The sequence below is a fragment of the Trichechus manatus genome, unplaced genomic scaffold, assembly GCF_000243295.1.
Source record: "Trichechus manatus latirostris isolate Lorelei unplaced genomic scaffold, TriManLat1.0 scaffold00140, whole genome shotgun sequence".
NCBI lineage: Eukaryota > Metazoa > Chordata > Mammalia > Sirenia > Trichechidae > Trichechus > Trichechus manatus.
Window position 1 is genome coordinate 1,119,495 of NW_004444076.1, and position 21,535 is coordinate 1,141,029.

A 21,535-nucleotide genomic window follows, 5' to 3' on the forward strand; every position below is an offset into this window, starting at 1 on the left:
AGTGTCCTCCAGTCAAAACAGTGTTCCTCAGGCCTAAAAGCTACTACCCATGTCCCAAAAGCTAAATGTGACTTTTGTTTAAAAGGGCTTGAAAAAGAATGACATTTACAATTAAAAAACAGGTAGTCCCCAACTTACAACCTATTCAAGTCATGACAAACTGCGCTTACAACTATCTGGTTTGGTTTTTTTTTTGTTTGTTTTTTTTACATCTTATTGTTAGTAATATGTACTACATACAGTGTTAAAATATATCCTTAAGTTTATATGTAATGTTTCCAACCCCCAAAGACAAATAAAGATCAGATTTATAAAGATACTGATAATAGAAGGCAATAATAATGAAAACTAAAAAAAAAATGAGGTATTCGACTTAACATCAGAACTGGCTTGCGACACAGTCGTTGGAACATGACCCCATTTTAAGTCAGGGACTACGTGTAATAGCTCTGGGTTAAGGGATATGTATGAGTATCTCTGCTATTCCATATAGATCTGGGGAGATTTTTTTATTAATTGGTTGCTATCTTACTAGCTGATGACTGGTAATGGTAGACGGAGATTTGAAAGGTACAACTGAACCTACCTAGAGTCTACTCAATTAATTTGAACCAATACGAACTATTTCACTTCTTAAGAAGTAGTGTAACACAGAAGAACAAACATGGGTTTTGTAGTCAGACAGGCCAAGGCTGAACTCTGGTTTTATCACTTAGTAACTCAAACAAAGCTGGATGAGCTTTGGCAAGTTAACTGAACACTATAACCTTCAGTTTCCTCCACAGTAAAAAAAAAGGGACATAACATCTACTTCACAGGGTTGTTATGAGGATTCAGTCAGGTAATTTATGTACAGTGCCTCTTACAGTACCTGGAACAGAACCAATCAGGCACATCCAAAGTGTTTCTTGAATACATACTAAAAAGTTTTATTATTATTAATAATAATAGTAGTAATAATAAGACAAATTGTGAAAACAAACAATGCTTCATTTTGTGCTACAGAGGTTTCTGTTTTGTTTTGTCTTATATTTGTTTGTTTTTAAGCCTTTAAGTACCTTGGCAAGAGAATATACACTCTCTTTTAAGCATCCTCTGTCTTTCAAGGAGCCGGAAAACTTGATAGGTCCTGCTGTTGTATTCCATACCATCTTACTGCCCAGCATTTTCCCGGTTCTATTCTCTCAGCTATTCTACAAATGTCTCCATCAACTAAGGTTCCCCTTTGGACCAACAAAAACTCACCTGAAAATAATGTTCCTATGGGAACTGATGTTTTTGCCTCCATACTGAGTAGTGATCCAGGAGGGCCTTGGTCTCACACCCCACTGTTCAAAACAGTCATCAGACAATTCCTTCAAGTTCCATGAGTGAGGTTCAAACATGTCATCGACACCATTAGTACAAAAGGGCATGATTATTTCTGTGCAGGCCTGAAAAAGCAAACCAATAGGGGACCCAAAAATAAAATGAGGCACAAAAAAAAAAAAAAAAACAACTAAACCCACTGCCGTTGAGTCAATTCCGACTCACAGCAGCCCTACAGGACAGAATAGAACTGCTTCCGTAAGGTGTCCAAGGAGAGGCTGCTGGATTCGAACTGTCAGCCTTTTTGGTTAGCAGTCGAACAACTTAACCACTGGTGCCACCAGGGCTTCAAAACGAGGCACAGAGAGGTTAAATATTGTCCAAGGCCATACAGCTATTTAGTAGCACCAGGTTTTGAACTCACGCAGTCTGGCTTCAAAACTCCTGCTCTCTACCTCTATGCCAAGCAACTTCTCATTCTTCATAGAAACATTTGACTGAAAAGTCACAGAAGTTAGGACTATATATTCCTTATTTGTAAACTGTTTTCTTTCACATCTATCACACTCAACTCTCAAAACAAATCTGGAAGGGAATTATTATTATCATTTTTTTTTTGCAAATAACGCATGCCCTCTACGTTTGTTTGCCAACTGCTCCCTACCCTCTGCGAAGTATTTTTGTTAAGCGTTGCTTTGACATAGCGGCACTTATGAAAATACCTCATGTCATGGATTAAATTATGTCCTCCCAAAAATGTGTGTATCAATTTGGCTGGGTCATGATTCCCAGCACTGTATTATTATATACCATTTTGTAATCTGATACAATTTCCTTATGTGTTGTAAACTCTATCACTACGATGTAATAAGGTGGATTAGTGGCAGTTATACTGATGAGGTCTACAAGATTAGTGTCTTAAGCCAATCTCTTTTGAGATATAAAAGAGAGAAGTGAGCAAAGACACATGGGAACCTCATACCAACAAGAAAGCAGTGCAGGGAGTAGAGCACGTCCTTTGGACCTGAGGTTCCTGTGCTGAGATGCTCCCAGACCAGTGGAAGACTGACGACAAGGACCCTCCTCCAGAGCTGACAGAGAGAGAAAGCCTTCTCCTGGAGCTGATGCCCTGAATTTGGACTTGTAATCTACTAGACTGTGAGAGACTAAATTTCTCTTTGTTGAAGCTATCCACTTGTGGTATTTCTGTTACAGCAGCACCAGATGACTAAGACACCTCGTGTGGGGAGGGAGTGGTTGGCCAACAAATGTAGAAGGTGCATGTTATTTACATAAAACTACAGTATTAGTTTCATTATATGGAGGAAGGAACAGAGGCTCAGAAAGAGTAAAGTTTGAGTTCCCTTCTTTTATGTGTCCATAAAATGCTTCCTTTATAGCACTTATCAAGATCTATTATAATATTAGTTTAGTTATCTATCTTTCTCACCAGGCTGTATTTGATGGTGAGACCATGTCTTACTTATCTTTGTATCTTTGGAGCTCGACACATAGTAGGCACTCAATATATATTCGGTGATGATTACTAAATACATGAATTAATGAATGAATAAGGAAACCTGTCCATGGTCTCACAGTGTAAGATGACAAAGCTCAGATTTGGACACGTTAGGTGACAAAATCTTGTGTACTTTCTGTTACAACACAACTGTATTAGTGAAAAGTAAGTTCCACTTGGGGAAATTATACACACTTACCTGATAGCTCCAACCCAAGGATCCCAGACTGCTAGTGGTTGTCTCTGAGATATTCAGGCATTTCACCTGGCCTGAATAATTGTAATATACATTCAGAGCTTGGAAAAGATTCTGTACCAGCTGTTGATCAGATACATTGGGATCTTTGAAATACTGGCATACTACCTGCCAGAGAGATAAAAGGGAGAATAGTCAGAATATTAATACAAAAATACAGTTTAATAAAACAAACAAACAAACAAAAATCTGATCTTGATTGGATCACAAAACATTTCTTAAGTATCTAACTATATTGCTCGACAATTTCTATCTCTTGAGAATGACTCCCTTCATAAATTAATAAAACTCTTAAATGACTCCCCAGGCTACAGAAATAAACCAGTCTTTTGCATGGTATGCAGGTATGCAAAGTCCTCCCCATCTTCCACTCTAGCTTCATCTCCTGCAACCTCTGTGCCAGTCTAGCAAAACCTTTCCCTAGCACACCAAGCTCTTTCCCTCCTCTGCCTTTGCTTGCCCTGACATGCCCTCTTCCCACCCTCCAACTCCACTAATGTCTGGAAAACATCAACTTATTTTCCACAACACTCAGCTCAAGTATCACCTCCTCTCCGAGGCCTTCCTTATCAATGTCCCCAAGTCAGGAAGAACAAACCACTTCCTTCTTTGTGCCTCCACTCGACCCTGTGCCTAGTTCTATCAGAGTCCCTGCGTAATAAAGAATTTGGCAGGCCTCTGTCCTAGTGCTGCGCTGCACTGATTTGATTCCACAATGTCTCCCTCAGTACTTAGCAAGGTATCTGCCAACTAAATGTTTGCGGAATGAATGACTACATTTTTATGAAAGTGCAAAATTTATCAAATTTCTTATGGAAAAACTACACTAAGCTCCAACATCTGTGGTGTGGTAAGAAATATATCACGCAACTTCCCAGCTCCCAAATATTCTAACCCCAGCATATAATCAATGCCTGAAATTGTAGCACTGAAAATCACAGGCAGTAGAATCATAGCTGAAAAATAACAGCAGCAACAACAATAATAGATACTTATTATTGAGCCCTGGGTTTACAACCATCATGTGACTTGATTCTCCAATAACCCTGTAAGATCTATTATCACCCACTATTTTACATGGAAACTGAGACTTCGGTTAAATCACTTTATTTAAGGTTACCCAGCTAGTAAGTGGTAGGACTTAGATTTAAACCCAGGTCTCTCGGGTTATAAAACATACATCTTATCCTTTATGTTACACAGCTAACGAAGTATCCCCTTAAAAAACTGCAAACAGCCCTATGGGAAGAATAACACCCTTAAGCTATCATCTTCCATTAACATCGTAACATGAATTCAGTGACCCAGTCCTTTCCCATTTCAAACGGAAAAGACATATACCACGGGCAAGTTCTGAGAAAAAAGAGACTAGTTCAGAGAAGAAGGAGCCAAAAAAGAAGGAGACCCAGCTACCCCACCTGAGGGTAGAGATTCTGGGCAGCAGAAGTATCAACAGGCCTGGGCTAAGGACGTGCTCCCAAGTCAGGAAAGGACGGCACTGAGAAAGGCAACGAGCAGCTAGGAGCAAACCTGGCCCTCATCACAGTTCTGCCTAGGATCAGCTTTCAGCAACACCTTCCTGAGAAAAAGGAAACTTGAAAACAGAGAAAAAAATTGATCATAGGGAAACTTCAAGGTCTTTTCCCATACATATTCTGCACAATAATATTTCTATGGAATGTTAATTGGTACTTCATGGGAAAAAAAAAAAGGTTTCATAGTCAAAATAATCTTATGAAATGTTGTGTGGGCAATGTGAACAGTTTTCTTGACTGCAGGATGTCTCAGAGCCTTTAACATCTTAACTGCAACATGACTTTTGAAAAGAGAAATATAAGTTTTTGGAAATGCTGAATGTGAGAAAGTCAGAAATTAAGATGTTCAAGTAGCTGGGTATACCCTTAAAAGTAACTGTGAGGTTATAAGAACTAAGCGTCCCAGAGTTTGTTGTTGTTGTCGTTGTGTTTGTTAGGTGCCATCAAATCGATTTTCAACTCATGGTGACCTCATATAACAGAGCAGGACTACCCCATAGAGTTTTTTAGGCTGTAATCTTTATGAGAACAGATTGCCAAGCCTTTCTCCCACAGAGCCACTGGGTGGGTTCCAACCACCAACCTTTCAGTTAGCAGCTGAGTGCTTAACCTTTGAACCACCATGGCTCCTACACCAGGGCTTATGATGTACATGAAGAAATAGAACTGAGTTAAACTGAGAGCTTCACAAACTTATCAAGCCTGAAGCAACAAAGAAATGCAAACTGAGGAAAACTTAAAAGGCAAAACAGTGTTTTACTATTCTGAAAACGCTCAATTATTCATTGCAAGTCAAAAAATTCCTAACTGTTGTAGAGCACTTTTAACAGAAAATATTCCTAAGAAATACGTCAATCAAAAATACTGAAGAAAATACAAAAATCAAGACCCAATCACAGAATTTATCACACAATCTACTGCAACAGTTGATCAGCATTCTTTCCTGAATTTGGCCACCAATAGTGAGCTGAGCTCTTTCAAAACGCAGCATAAACGACAGAGTAGACACGTGGAATGCAGAGAAGGGCATCCTGTTCAAGCACAGCATGGTGGATGAGGCAGGGTGACAAACTGGGCCGGGCAGAGGGAACAGGGGGACTAATAAACAACACCAAGTGGTCTAAAACTCTGGAAAAGAAAAGTGGCAAGTGAGGGTGACTCACACACTGGCACCGGATCCCCTCTCAGAACTAGAACACTGGGCCTCTGTCAGGCAAAGAAAAGGAATCCTCATGAATAGCCATCTCTGCAAACAGCAGTTACTGTCACTGCTTAAAAGATACAAGCATGGCTGGGGACTGGCACCAGCTGATAATACTTGGGTTTCGGCAGCCCCAGTTACACAGGGAGGACATCATGGTCAGAAACTTCAGCTCTGCTAATAGAAATACCAGGCCCCAGTTAAGGGCCATGCTAGGCCCACTGTCCTCTGTGGGATCAGATCACCCTTGGAGTACTGGGTCCAGTTTCATGTCCTTTAAGAAGGACATTGACCAGCCTGAGAAAACCTAGAGGAGAGTAATCTGGATGGAAGTTGAGAAATACTTGAAGCAACCCTATAACTGGTCATTTGGATCATTTCCAAACTTTCACTGTTATAAATATGGCTACAGTAAACAGTCCTTTACTGTTTTCTTGAGATAAAGTCATAAATTACTGATTCAAAACAAACATTTTTAAGACTTTGCTGCATCCTGTCTAACTGCCTTATAGAAAGTACCAATTTATAATTCCATCAGTGCATTAGATTAGAAGCCCTGAAAACTACCACTTAAAAAAATTTTTTTGCAAAATATTTGCAAATTTACTATGGGGATTTTGTTATTTTAGGTGGATCTAAATTTCCTTCCTAACTCAAAGATTTAGTAATTCAAAACGTCATCCTCTAGTACAAAAAACACAATTTCTATATGTCTCTATGCGTGTCCTTAACAATTTGGATAGCAAAGGGTAAGCGAAGTAAAAAAACAATACTGAATTCAGACTAGCAAGACCTCAGCATTATTCCCATGCTTATTCAAAGACTAGTAATTCAAAAGAAAATATTAACATACTTTTATCAAATATCTGTAGGATGCATAAAATTTATATAAATACTAAGTTGAACCATATGAAATTGCCATCTTTATAGGTAAAATCCCCACACGTCTGTCAGTTTGTTGTACTGTGGTGGCTTGCGTGTTGCTGTGATGCTGGAAGCTATGTATTTTGAATACCAGCAGGGTCACCCATGGTGGACAGGTTTCAGCTGAGCTTCCAGAGTAAGACCAGGAAAAGGACCTGGTGGTCTACTTCTGAAAAAATTAGCCATTGAAAACCTTATGAATAGTAGCAGAACATTGTCTGCTATAGTGCCAGAGGATGAGTCCCTCAGGTTAGAAGGTACTCAAAATATGACTGAGGAAGAGCTGCCTCCTAAAAGTAGTTGACCTTAATGACATGGATGGAGTTAAGCTTTCGATACCTTCATTTGCAGATGTGGTATGAATCAAAATAATTAGAACGTGGAAAGTATGATGCATGAATCTAGGAAAATTGGAAGTTGTCAAAATGAAATGAAACGCATAAACATCGATATTCTAGGCATTAGTGAGCTGAAATGGATTGGTATTGGCCATTTTGAATAGGACAATCATATAGTATACTATGCTGGGAATGACAAATTGAAGAGGGATGGCATTGCATTCATTGTCAAAAAGAACATTTCAAGATCTATCCTGAAGTATAACGCTGTCAGTGATAGGATAATATCCATATGCCTACAAGAAAGACCAGTTAATACGACTATTACTCGAATTTACACACTGACCACTAATGCCAAAGATGAGGAAATTGAAGACTTTTACCAACTTCTGCAGTCTGAAATTGATCAAACATGCAATCAAGATGCATTGATAATTACTGGTGGTTGGAATGCAAAAGTTGGAAACAAAGAAGGAACAGTAGTTGGAAAATATGGCCTTGGTGACAGAAATGATGCTAGAGATCACACAGTAGAAAATCAAAATCAATGACTTATTCGTAGCAAATACATTTTTTCACCAAATTCTACCTCACCAGGTAGAATACATGGGAATCAGATTGACTACATTTGTGGGAAGAGACGATGGAAAAGCTCAATATCATCATTCAGAAGAAGGCTAGGGGCCGACTGTGGAACAGATCATCAATTGCTCGTATGCAAGTTCAAGTTGAAGCTAAGGAAAATTAGAATAAGTCCACAAGAGCCAAAGTATGACCTTGAGTATATTCCACCTGAATTTAGAGACCATCTCAAGAAGAGATTTGACTCATTAAACACTAATTACTGAAGACCAGACGAGTTGTGGAATAACATCAAGGATATCATACACGAAGAAAGCAAAAGGTCATTAAAAAGACAGGAAAGAAAGAAAAGACCAAAATGGATGTCAGAAGAAGACTCTAAAACTTCCTGTTGAATGTAGAGTAACTAAAGCAAATGGAAGAAATGAAGTAAAAGCTGAACAGAAGACTTCAAATGGTAGCTCGAGAGGACAAAGGAGAGTATTATAATGAAATGTGCAATGACCTGAAGTTAGAAAACCAAAAGGGACGAACACGCTTGGCATTTCTCAAGCTGAAAGAACTGAAGAAAAAATTCAAGGCTTGAGTTGCAATACTGAAGAATTCTACAGGGAAAATATTAAATGACACAGGAAGCATCAAAAAGAAGATGGAAGGAAAACAAAGAGTCACTGTACCAAAAAGAACTGGTTGACATTCAACCATTTCAGGAGGTTGCATATTATCAAGAACCGACGGTACTGAAAGAAGAAGTCCAAGCTGCACTGAAGGCACTGGCAAAAAACAAGGCTCCGGGAACTGATGGAATGAAAATGGTGATGGTTCAACAAATGGATGCAGCGCTGGTAGCACTCGTTCATCTACGCCAAGAAATCTGGAACACAGCTACCTGGCCAACTGACTGGAAGAGGTCCATATTTGTGCCCATTCCAAAGAAAGACGATCCAACAGAATGTGGAAGTTATCAAACAATATCATTAATATCACACACAAGTAAAATTTTGCTGAAGATGATTCAAAAGTGGTTGCAGCAGTACATTGACAGAGAGCTGCCAGAAATTCAAGGACATGGAACCAGGGATATCATTGCTGATGTCAGATGGATGTTGGCTGAAAGCAGAGAATAACAGAAAGGTGTTTACCTGTGTTTTATTGACTATGCAAAGGCGTTCAACTGTGTAGATCTTAAAAAATTATGGATAACATTGTGAAGAACGGGAATTACAGAACACTTAATTGTGCTCATGCGGAACCTGTACATAGATCAAGAGGCGGCCCTTCGAACAGAACAAGGGGACACTGTGTGGTTTAAAATCAGGAAAAGTGTATGCAGGGTTGTATCCTTTCACCATACTTATTCAATCTGTGTTCTGAGCAAATAATCAGAGAAGCTGGACTATATGAAGAAGAATGCGGCATCAGGATTAGAGAAGACTCATTAACAATCTGCAATATGCAGATGATACAACCTTGCTTGCTGAAAGTGAAGAGAACTTGAAGCACTTTTTGAAGAAGATCAAAGACTACAGCCTTCAGTATGGATTACACCTTAACATAAAGAAAATAAAAATCCTCACAACTGGATCAAAAACCAACATCATGATAAATGGCGGAAAGATTGAAGTTGTCAAGGATTTCATTTTACTTGGATCTACAATCAATGCCCATGGAAGCAGCAGTCAAGAAATCAAACAACACATTAAAAAGCAAAGATGTCACTTTAAGGACTAAGGTGCACCTGACCCAAGCCATGGTGTTGTCAATCATCTCATATGCACGTGAAGGCTAGACAACGAATAAGAAAGACCAAAGAAGAATTGATGCCTTTGAATTGTGGTGCTGGCGAAGAACATTGACTATATCATGGACTGCCAGAAGAATGAACAAATCTGTCTTGGAAGAAGTACAGCCAGAATGCTCCTTAGAAGCAAGGATGGTGAGACTATGTCTCACACGCTTTGGACATGTTATCAGGAGGGATCAGTCTCTGGAGAAGGACATCATGCTTGGTAAAGTGAAGGGTCAACGAAAAATAGGAAAACCCTCAATGAGACGGACTGACACTGTGGCTGCAACAATGGGCTCAAGCATAACAACAACTGTGAGGATGGTGCAGGACCGGGCAGTGTTTCGTTGTTATATGTAGGGTTGTTATCAGTCAGAACCAACTCGACAGCACCTAACAACAACAACATAGGTCAAACAGAATAAAATACCAGCAATTTTAGTTCAACTTCATACAATATTCATTTCAGCTTAACCCTTGCAACTTGCAGATGTTACCTACTTGATGAGGCCAACCCTGTAGCCTATTGATTATTGACTTAGGGGCTGTGATCTAATCAGAGAACAAGGAAAGAGTCTGACAACTACCTTCTTCTAAAATACTCAACAGTCAGGTAGCTTCTGCTCTATACTTTCTATTTATTTTGTGGGCACCAGAAATAGGCTTCTTCTAAACAATTTTTACATAAGGCATACCATTCCTACTTATGCCATAAATGCACTGATATGGGGGCAACTGGAGCTGCTGAGGCTGCTAGTACAACTACTTAGTCCTCCTTGAAGCCAAGTACTTTCTCGACAACAACTCAGGGAGTGACATATAATGACCATTCCCATTTCACGGAGGAGAAAACAAGCTCAGGGAGGTTTGGCTACAGACACTCAATTAAAAAATTGTGAATATAGGTTCTGAACCCAGACTATGTCTGACCACAAAGTCCTGATTTAACAATCTGCCTCCTCAATATTATAATAATAACAATAACTATTATTGCTATACAATGATTAGCATTGATCGAGCACCTACTGTACACCAGCCAAACCAAACCCATTGCTGTTGGGTTGATCCCGACTCATAGCGACCCTATAAGACAGAGCAGAACTGCCCATTAGGGTTTCCAAGGAGTAGCTGGTGGATTCGAACTGCCGACCTTTTGGTTAGCAGCCTTAGGTCTTAACCACTGTGCCAACAGGGCTTCTACTGAACACTAGAAAAAAAAAAAACTTGTTGAAGTCAAGTTGATTCCAACTCATAGCAACCAAGTCCTATTAAATTCTCATAGCAACCTTAATAAGCATTACAATTATTATCTCCCATTTTGCATATGAGAAAACTAAAGCACAGAGAGGTTAAGGAACTTGCCCAAAGCCACAGAGGGTAGAAGTAGCAGAGCTGGGATTCAAATGCAAACTGACTCTGGAGGTTGCATTCATAACCACTAGATACACAACCCATCTTTGTAAGTTATAGTGTAAGAGAAATATAACACAAAGACTGCTTAAATATATCTACAGTCTCATGCTTAATTTTTTAAACAAATACTTTTTGATTCTTAGATTGTCTTTATATTTTCTGATTTTTTTTTTTTAAGGTGAAAACTTAGATGGGATTTCGCAGCAATATAAAATTATAGAACTTTTTAATTATGCAATAGTAGAAGAAAAACTGTAAGACAGCAGAGTAATATAAGGCTCAAGAATGAACACTTAAAATGGACAGACTTTGTTCACCTTCCATTTCCCAGAACAAAAGTGAAGATTCAGGAAAAATTTAAAAAGAGCATTAGAAGTTTAATAATTCTGGTTATAAAGAGCATAGATATAGTGGAGCAAACAGAACATTCCAGCCTTAGTACCAAGCTAATCAGCTCTGTATCCAAATATTTAGATTCTGCCCTTTGACCCCATGTACATGAGAGAAAGTAAAGATAATGATTTGTTTAAAAGCTTTAAGTGTCTCTGCCTCTGACAATAAGCATTTGAATAAGAGAGAGAAAAAGAAGGGGCAAAAAAATGTTTTTAAAAGAGGAAGAAAATAGGTTTAAAAAAAAAAAAAAGACCAATCTCCTCTCAGAGAGTATGGTCCATCCACATTAGAGAAAGGATTAAGCAGATACATTCAGCTTTTCTAACAGATTTTCTTTCTCTAAGGCTTCAATACCCTTCTCACACTCACTCAGATAATCACATTAGTTTTGTCATTAAAAGCTCTCTTTTCATAGAATGCACCTAAACCGCTTAAACCACCCAGAGAGGTCGCATACATTATCAAACACCAAGACGAATGGAAGACATTTTCCATCTTATGTCTTATTATTTTGCTGTATCTATCTGCATGCTCAGAAGGCGAAGCTAAAAGACTTGGTGAGTTATCAGTTAAAAAATGATTCCAAAATAAACAAACTCTACAGTATCCTTTAAAGCTGCTCTTTCAGCCGAGAAAAGACACGAAATTGAAAGATTTTTTATGCTGATAGAACAATCAAATGACAGAGGGGTTTTCTATTTTCCTTTTCTCTTCTTCCTTGTATTCTATCAGCCAAGTCCATGATTATTTCTGCATGAATGTTGCAGGTTCTATTAGCAGTAAACAAAAGCAAAGGGAGTCTGAGTATGCAAAGTCCAAAGACAAAAAGAATGATACTTGAGTTGACATGAAAAATGGCATTGAGTCCCTGCCTATGGATCGTTCAGAATTGTACATGGTCCAGTCAGAACTGGAATTCACCTGCTTTTTTTCATTACCCAACTGCAACATATTATCTCACCATCCTAAAGCCTGAGTCACAGACTCAGAAAAGGACCGGCTGTTTGTCAGCCCTTTAAAAAGCAGGAAGTGTATCAGAGGGAGGAGGAGTCCTGGTTAAATGGAACTATCCAAGTGAAAGAGCGGTCCCCAACTGGGTAGTGTTCCAGGGATTAGTGGGTTGGGAGAACAGAGAGGGGGTCAAGAAAGAAGAAATAGAATGAACAGTGAAAGAAAGTGATCCAAAACTAAAAATTTGCAAGGAAGACATTAGTCAAAAAATTCTGAAAATCAGATGGGTAACTAAAGGATGAAATTGGAACTAGACAGAGGCAATGGAAGTTTCTCAAGCAGGAGGCAAAGAGTGGAGATTACTTCTGGTGGGGTGGAGGCAGGAAATAGAATCACAAGTATATTATAAGCAATTAAGAATTCTTTAATATGTTAAGAGAAAGGATAAAGTCTACAAGAAATAACTGCAGGGAATGAGAAGAACTAGTTCTGGATAAAAGAAATAAGAGGTGACTGTGGGACAAAGAGAGCCCTGGTGGCAGAGTGGTTAAGAGCTCGGTTACTAACCAAAAGGATGGCAGTTTGAATCCACCAGCTGCTCCTTGGTAACCCTATTGGGCAGTTCTCTTCTGTCCTATAGGGTCGCTAGGAGTTGGAATCGACTCGATGGCAATGGGTTTTTGGCTTGGTGGGACAAAGATACTATGTTATCTTGCCTTGAAAATAAACTTTTGAAATGAATATATGCAAAAGATAAAAGAAGGATTGTGCTAAATCAAAAACAGATGACAAAATATTTGAGGTATATCCCAATGGTTTAGAGTGACATTTAGGAGAGAAAAATAATAGAATATTTATTGACATTCAAGACTCAACAGCAAAATATCTCAAGAGGAACTTTAAGAACTGGAAAGGAAACTCAAGTTAGACTGCTCACTGCTCCAAATCATAATAAACTAATTAACACTAAAAAGCTGTATTCCTCTGAATCTTTTTTTAGATTAGGGAGTGGCAAACTACAGCCCCCAGGCCATGACCTGTTTTTATAAATAAAGTATTATTGATACACAGCCATAATTATTTGTTTATGTGGTATCTATAACTGCTTTTGCATTACAGCTGCAGAGTTCAGTAACTGCGACAGAGACCATGTGGCCCACAAAGCATAAAATATTTACTATCTAGCCCCTTAAATAAAAAGTTTGCCGAAACCTGTTCTAAATAATGAGGGAATTTGCCATATGCTTTTATCTTCTGACAACTCATTTGTTCCTTAAATGCAAATAAAGATGCAAATATAATTCTCACTTTGTACACAGCTAGAGTACAGAATTAAATCTGATAGTTGTCACATTGTGAGAGATGACCTACCCAAGTCATCTGTCAAATCTCCTCCTAATCCAGTGGAAGATCATAGGCTCTGGAAAATGACAGACCCAAGTACAAATCCCACTTCCACAATCTCTTAGTTGAGCTTAATTTCCTCTTTATAAAACTGAGATTATATCTTTTTCCCCCACGGTATTTTTATTAGGAATAAATGAGATCAAATATATGAAAGTGCTTTGTGAATAATAAAATAGAAGGATAAGGCATTATTAGCACACAGACATTTAAGGAGACTAATTGGTTTAGATTTAGTGTCTCCCCATTATTTTGATCCAGATTTTCTTAACATGAGAGAAATTTGCTCTTTTTAAGAATTTTCTTTGGATTATCAAAATTCAATTTAATTCAATATACACTTCCTACAGCCTGCCACGTGCAAGACACTCACGGGTCATTCTAGAGTCCATTTGTCATCAGAGTAAGAAAAATTATTCCAATGACAAATGGACTTGTTCCATTTGGTTACAAAGTTTCAAGCAAGATGTGCATTTAATAGCTCAAAGAGACAGTTAAACTAAAAGTGCTCTTGTGACCTAGCTCTTGTACTATCAATTCTATCTTCATTTCTAGCACCCATGTTGGTCGCAGTGCCAGTTACAGTCTCTAAACTTATTAACTATCAGTTGACCATACTTTCATGTTTTAAAGCTAAGAGGAACGTTCTCTCCAGAGGAGTGCTTAAAAAGAGCATATACCATAAGGCATTTTGACATGAAAACAACCTTAAAATGTATAGTTCCTTGCACTTTGCAGAGTAGTTTCATATCTAAAATTGTGTTTGATCCTCACCACAACCCTATCAGGTACGTAAATATCCTTAAACTATTCCACAGAGGAAGACACGGAGGCTCGTGGAAGAAGAGCACCTTGCTCAAGATCGTACAGATAGCTGGTAAGTGGCAGTTGTGGACCCCTGCCTTCAGAATGCAAGTTAGTACACTTTCCACTCCACCCGTAGGGGGATCACTCCTCCACATTGTGTGTAGCACTTAGGATGCTTTAGCAGTTGACTAAATCACATTACTATGATAACAGCTGCCATTTATTAAGCATTGGCATGCATTACATAGCGCTAGGTGTTTTACACATACCTTGAAGAGTAAATAAATTATGCATGCAAAGTACACAGCACAGGACTTGACACATAGTATTATGTGTTATTAACAGCAACTATTATTATTTCTAATCCATACAACTCTGTAACTTAAGCATTTTATCTCAAGTTTTCAAATGAGGAAATTGAGAAAAGTTAGGCAAATACCCAGGGTCACATAATTAGAAAATGGCAGAACCCAGGATTCCAGCCCAAGTTTGACTAACTCCAGAGCTCCCCATGCCTGGGCCTCTCTCTGATGCTGAAAGTCAGAGAATACACATGAAAAAAATGAGAGATGTGTTATAAAAAAAAGATGAACGGGCTTTGTGTTACCTTAATAGGCCAAGCAGGCAAAGGCTGTAAAAAGTTACACTCGTAAGGGTAGTCCACCATTGCCAGGTTCACCCAGGTTTCAGAGATCCAGTCTTTCAACATCCAGAAGTCATGAAAATCTGTTAATGGGCTGCATAAGTGAAGGGCCACAGAAAGCCACTGCAAACCACTGCCTGAGAATAGAATCACACTGTTGGAATTTACTTCTTCTAAAAAGTACTAGTCAACAGAGGGCTTTATAGATCATTTATTCTTCACTTAGCATTTTAGAAAAGTCAGTCTTCTATTTCTCCAAGGATGCTTATTCCACATTCAGTAAAATATTTTTAGAGCAACTGGATAATCTCACAATAGACAAGTCATGGATCTTACCAGAATTAGTATTCTGAATTATTCCCCCTTTTGCTGAGATACTACTTTCAACTTAATTTAAAAAAATACATATAGGTATCCAGAATATATAAACAATTGATACAAATCAATAAGCTAGAGGCAAACAACACTATTTTTAAAATGGGCCAAAAGCTTAGTCACTTCACAAAAGAAAACACACAAACGGCCATTTAATATATGAAAAAGTGTTCAGCTTCATTAGTCATTAGGCAAATGCAAATTTAAAGCATAATATCATACCACTACACATCCACTCAGGAGAAAGATGTGGCAGTCTGCTTCCATAAAGATTACAGCCTTGGAAACCCTATGGGGCAGTTCTATTCTGTCCTATAGGGTCAGTATGAATCAGAATCAACTTGATAGCACACACGAACAACACATCCACCAGAACAGATAAAATGAAAAAGCCTAAGGTTGGCTAGGATGTAAAGCAACTAAAATGCTATACATTACTGGTGGGAGGGTAATTTGGTAAAATGATTTTGAAAAACTATTTGGCAGTATCTACCATAGCTCAACATACACACACCCTTTGGCCCAGCATTTCCACTCATAGGTATATACCCAATTAGACATGTATGTGGAACCCTGGTGGCACAGTGATTAAGAGCTTGGCTGCTAACCAAAAGGTTAGCAGTTCAAATCCACCAGCTACTCTTTGGAAACCCTATGGGGTGGTTCTACTCTGCCCTATAAGGTTGCTAGGAGTTGGAATCAACTTGACAGCAAAGGGTTAGACATGTATGAGTACATTTGCAGTAGCACTGTGCATAGTGTCCAAAACCTGAAACAGCTCTGATGGCCATTAACAGTAGTAGAATGGACAGTAGAAATAAACTTAGTATGTTCATTTCATGGAACACTATACAGCAATGAGAATGCATAAACTAAAATTAAATAAAACAAATGGATGACTCTAACAAATACAGTGTTGACCAAAAGATGGCAGACACAAAATATACATACTATATGATTTCAATTACTAAAGAATTCAAGAACAGGCAAAATGAATCTATGATTCTAGAAGTGAGGATAGTGGTTACTCTGGTAGATGTGGAGGGAGTGACTGGAAAGGGCACGAGAGGATTTCTGAGATGCTGATGATATTCTCTTTCTTGATCTGGATACACTATGTATTGGCTTTGTAAAAATTTATCAAGCTGTACCTTCTGATATTTGTCCTTTTCTGTATGTATGTTATACTTGAATAAAAGCTTACTGAAAATGTGAGAAGTGAAATGGGAGACTATTTTGTCCGGTAAGCCTTCATCTTAAGTGAGAATGACAGCACAATTAGAAGAGCGTAGTCAACGTCACTTAAATGTGTATGTAAAAAAAATTTTTGAAATGGCGTATCTTTGGCTATGTGTATTTTCACAAAAAAAAAAAAAAAAAAGTTGAGAATTTAGAGGGTTAAAATGTTGTGGGGTTGTTAACCAATGTCATAAAACAGCATGTGTGCTACTGTTACATGAGAAACTATCTGTTCTGTAAGCCTTCACCTGAAGTACAATAAAATATTAAAAAAAAAAAATGTGAGAAGTGTTGAATTAAACAAGTGAAAAGTAAGAAATCAGGAAAAAAAAAATCACAATTCCATCCTCCTGACTAAAACTTACTTGTAGTTGCAAGTCGATTAAGAGCATTCCAGGATCTGCGGATGCTCTCTGAACAATTTGGGCCACTTTTCTTAAAATCTCTAGTTACAGTCTCCATAAATATACCACAAGGTACCAAATCTTCAAACTGCCAGATAGGAGCAGAGGCTGCAAGAGCTCTAAATGGTAATGAAAACAAGGAAGGAGAAGAGAAAAAAAAAACTGTAACTCACCTAATTCAAGTTTTAAAATTAAAACTGAGATGGAACAAAAATGATGATAAAAATCACATACCTATTAATGAGGTAGAAACTAGAAATTTCAGCACAATAAAATGGAAAATGTTCTACCCAAAATGAATCTCGAAGTTTGCCCTGACAATCATTAAAAAGTGCTCATGTCCAGCATAAACACACTTACCCAACCACTAAATGAGGATATTTCATCCTGAACCATGCTGCAAGCATGCCACCATAAGAGCCCCCTAGTGCAATGACAGGTTGATTTTCAGTTCCTGGGATTGTTTGTTTCAAGTGTTTGATTAACTCAGCAAAATCAGCCAGAGCTTGTTCTGATGTCAGAAAATTCAAGTGTCTGGAATCCTAAAGAAAAATAACAAAGAACATGGGTATAAGTGTGCACATAACAGCAGCTTAGCATAGCGTGGATCCAGGAAAGAGCCAGAGTCCGATAAGCTTTTCTCCAAATAGAATTTCTAGGCAATTGAGCTAATATGCTCACTCAAAGCAGTAGCAGTGCTGATTTAAACAGCTCATGAAAAAATGTACCTTGCATTCAAATGTAATTTCTACTAACTGATATTTACTAAAGACCTTGTTGAGGCTGTAGAAACAATAGAAACAAACATAAATAACATTTAACAGCAATGTGATGGGGGGAAAATCCAAACTTAATGGAACTCCTAAATTATACTCTTATTTCAGATCTTGATACATTTAAAATGGCTACTAGATAGGCAAAGGTAAACTAAATCCTGTGGAAAGTTGCGGTAAGAATCCAGTAAAAATAACTCATCCTTCATTATCAGAAAAATTACATATTATGTCTGCCATACCAACAATGTGAAACAAACTATGAGACTGGGGGAAAAAACCATACGGAGCAACTATTTTCAGGCATTGGCTATCAGGCAGCTTAACACACTGATTCCTGAGAGAACAGAAACTCCCAAAGTAAGTACCATGATCATCTAGCTCTCTGCCTGGGGTCAATTTCCCTACTGTAGGGTAGGGAGGTAGAGCTCAAACAGAGACCTGCTGAGCAGAAAAAGGCTAACAAGCTGTTTTTAAAATAAGTCCACAAATTCTTAAGACACTCCTCCCATCAAAGGGTGAAAACTAATTCTCTTCCCTTTGAACTTACACTGGACTTAGTGCCTTGGTTCTAACAAACAAAACATGGCAGAAGTGATAATGTGTGATTTCCAAGGTTAGGTCATAAAAAAGCACTGTAGCTTCCATTTAGTTCTCCTGGATTGCCAACTTTGAGGAAGCTAGTATCATGTCATGGGGATACTCAAGTAGGTCTTTGGAAAAGCCCAGGAGGAGAGGAACTGAGGACTCTTGCCAAAATCCAGCATTAGTCACTCATGTAAGTGAGCCACCTTGGAAGTGGATCCTCCAGCCCCAATCAAGCCTTCAGATGACGGTGGTACCAGCCAACATCTTAACCTCATGAGCCCCTCTGAGACAGAACCACCCAATTATGCTACTCCTAATTCCTGACTCATAGAAATTATGAGATAGTAAATGGTTTTTGCTGTTTTAAGCCATGTAATTTTGAGGTACTTTGTCATGCAGCAATAGATAAGTAATACAGCTATCCAGCAATACTAGGCTATCCACTGTTTGATCTTCATGCTTTAGTCTCACCACTCTGTTTGACTCCTTCCATCATTTGGCACAGTTCCCATCTTACCTCTTTTCTATGCATGTCACATACTTGTTTAGCCTTCCCCTTATCAAAGATGTGCGCTTTCTGACTTCTTATCTCTCTTCTCACTGTCTGTCACTATTTTTTACTCCCAGTATTCATGGCACTATGTACAGCTGAAGGAGCCCTGGTGGCGCAATGGTTAAGCTCTTAGCTGCTAACCTAAAGGTCAATGGTTCAAAACCTAGCTGCCGTGCAGGAGAAAAGACCTGGCGATCTGCTCCCGTAAAGATTTCAGCTTAGAAAACCTCATGGGGCAGTTCTACTCTGTCCTATAGGGTTGCTATGAGTACAAATCAACTTGATGGCATACAACAACAGCATATAAAGCATATACAGGGAAAGAGGCATATCAAAGAGAGCCCTTAGCTCCACTTTGCTAACAGAACATGAATCCCAGGGACCCAGAAGGGGAGTTATGTTCCTATCTGCAAGAAGCTCCTTCTCAATAATTTCAGGACCTATCAACTTCCTAATCAGATATTCATGCAAGATAATAAGCTAAAGGATAGAATTTCCCATGAAGCCTGCCAAACATCAGCAAATTGTTCTGCTTTCTATTTATAACACAAGGACATGTTTTATTTTTATTTATTTTAGTTATAAGCCTCTGAGAACAAAAATAAAAGCTCCTTTGAATATAGGCAGCCTAGAAAACGATTGGCCCAAGTTCTTCTTGCTTAGAATTTCTCAAAAGCATAGTATGTGTACACCAGTGGTATGCAAGATGATATTATGTAAGACATCAACATTTTAAATTTAATACTTATCATTTATTTTACTTTAATGTAAATTAGAAAAAATAACTAGTACATGAAGCCCTTGGTTTTAACCAATATCATTGCTTAAAATAATGCTAAGTTTGAGAAGTGAGTTGTTTAAACAAAAATATTAAGTAAATAACAATTCCAGCAGCAAACTGATATAGCCAAAATCACAAGGGTAGCACAGGAGTGACTCAGTTAAGGAAGAAGTCTGCTAGTTCATTAGGTGCAGAGTCTGTGGCTGAGGCCAAGGCTCTTTGTGAGAATGGCAAAAGCCAGAAGGGAATCCAAGTGGCCAGCTGCCCTCATAGAATCAGAGATTATCTGTCCTTATTTTATTGATTATATTTTCTTGAAAACATCTTATGAAACAAATATTTGAGTACTCATTATAAATTTCCAGTGGCAGACACAATAATCTAAGCGTATAATTTATGAAACAGAATCTTCTACTGACATTTTTGAAACAATAAAAAGTTCTCTGCACTGTTTCTATAGCCATGGATTAAGATTTACTTGGCTAAGTCTAGCCTTGTCACACTGAGTTAAGAAGTGATTTATATTAGAAATGATAATAATATAGCCAAAAAAAACCCTCAGTCTGTTCAAATTGTATATAAAAGCAAAAGATTAAGCACAACTTACTGAGAGTTTAGGCAGAACAAGTTAAAGTGATCATTTCTTTCTCACAGTGGGGAATGAAATTAGAAAATGTTTTATATTAAAGAAAAAAAAAAACCTTTAAACTTAAAAACAAAAAAGTATACTTACCTTGAATGAATTGGCACCAAAGGGTAGGGACTCTCCATAGTATCGATGTTCAGCAAACACCAACATAGCTTTCAGTTCCTCAGCCACATCCCACATGAATCCCTAGGAAGATTTCACAAATTCACAGGATAAAATCAGAATGTGAACAAGGTCACTGAACCTTTTTTTTTGGAAACCATATGAAATGGATGTTAAACCAGACCAAAAAGAGATCTCTAAGAAGTTGTACAATTTATGTTTGTTCTACAGATAAGTGACATAATTGTTATTTCACTGTTGCACATCAATCTCATAATGTATTAGAGTAAAACGATTAAAAATAAGGTTGCTCATCTACCAGTTACTCCAATTCTCCTTATCCTGACATGAGAGCCCTAGAATCAACATTTTGTCTAAAGAAGTCTTCAAATTTTCAACAAGTTGCACTGTGTGCCAAATATTCTAGGAAACAGCTGAGGATATCCAGGTTATCCTCCTATTCATAGACATTTACAACATCAAAGAGAAAACAGTGCAAATAAACACACCGGACTCTCCTGTGGGGATTTATTTGATAAATAGCAGCTAACAATAGCTAATATTAATTGAGTGTTTACATAGTGTCAGGCCCTGTTCTAAGCAGTTTATAGGTATTAATTCATTTAAACATCACAACAAACAATCTTAGACATAGGCACGCTGATTATGCCTCCTTACTCTGTACCTACAGCCTGTCATTAATCAATCGCTGCATTTTTTCACCTACTTCAGCTGTGGCCTCAGAACCCTTCTCAACAAACATTCTAGGCAGTCAACATCAATTGATTAGACTTAAATTTAGCACAAGGAGCCCTGGTGGCTCAGTGGCACAGTGGTTAAGTGCTCAACTGTGAACCAAAAGGTCAGCAGTTCACAACCCACCCCTCTTGCTTCATGGGCGAAGAATGTGGCAATCTGCTTCCATAAAGATTTACAGCCTTGGAAACCCTATGGGGCAGTTCTACTCTGTCCTATAGGGTCACTATGAGTCAGAATCGACTCAGTGGCAAC

General features: G+C 38.2%; 1 protein-coding gene across 2 annotated transcripts in view; it reads right to left on the bottom strand.

Moving 5' to 3' along the window:
• PRCP (prolylcarboxypeptidase) overlaps positions 1 to 21,535 on the bottom strand; it is an 82,455-nt gene that overhangs the window by 12,581 nt on the left and 48,339 nt on the right. For both annotated transcript variants that reach the window (XM_023739761.1, XM_023739760.1), the window contains exons 4-9: positions 20,507 to 20,608; positions 17,439 to 17,620; positions 17,040 to 17,197; positions 15,025 to 15,197; positions 3,027 to 3,191; positions 1,246 to 1,433 (exon numbers count right to left, since the gene is read on the bottom strand). In XM_023739761.1, coding sequence (XP_023595529.1) covers positions 1,246 to 1,433; positions 3,027 to 3,191; positions 15,025 to 15,197; positions 17,040 to 17,197; positions 17,439 to 17,620; positions 20,507 to 20,608 — 968 coding nt within the window. The remainder of the gene's footprint in view (positions 1 to 1,245; positions 1,434 to 3,026; positions 3,192 to 15,024; positions 15,198 to 17,039; positions 17,198 to 17,438; positions 17,621 to 20,506; positions 20,609 to 21,535) is intronic.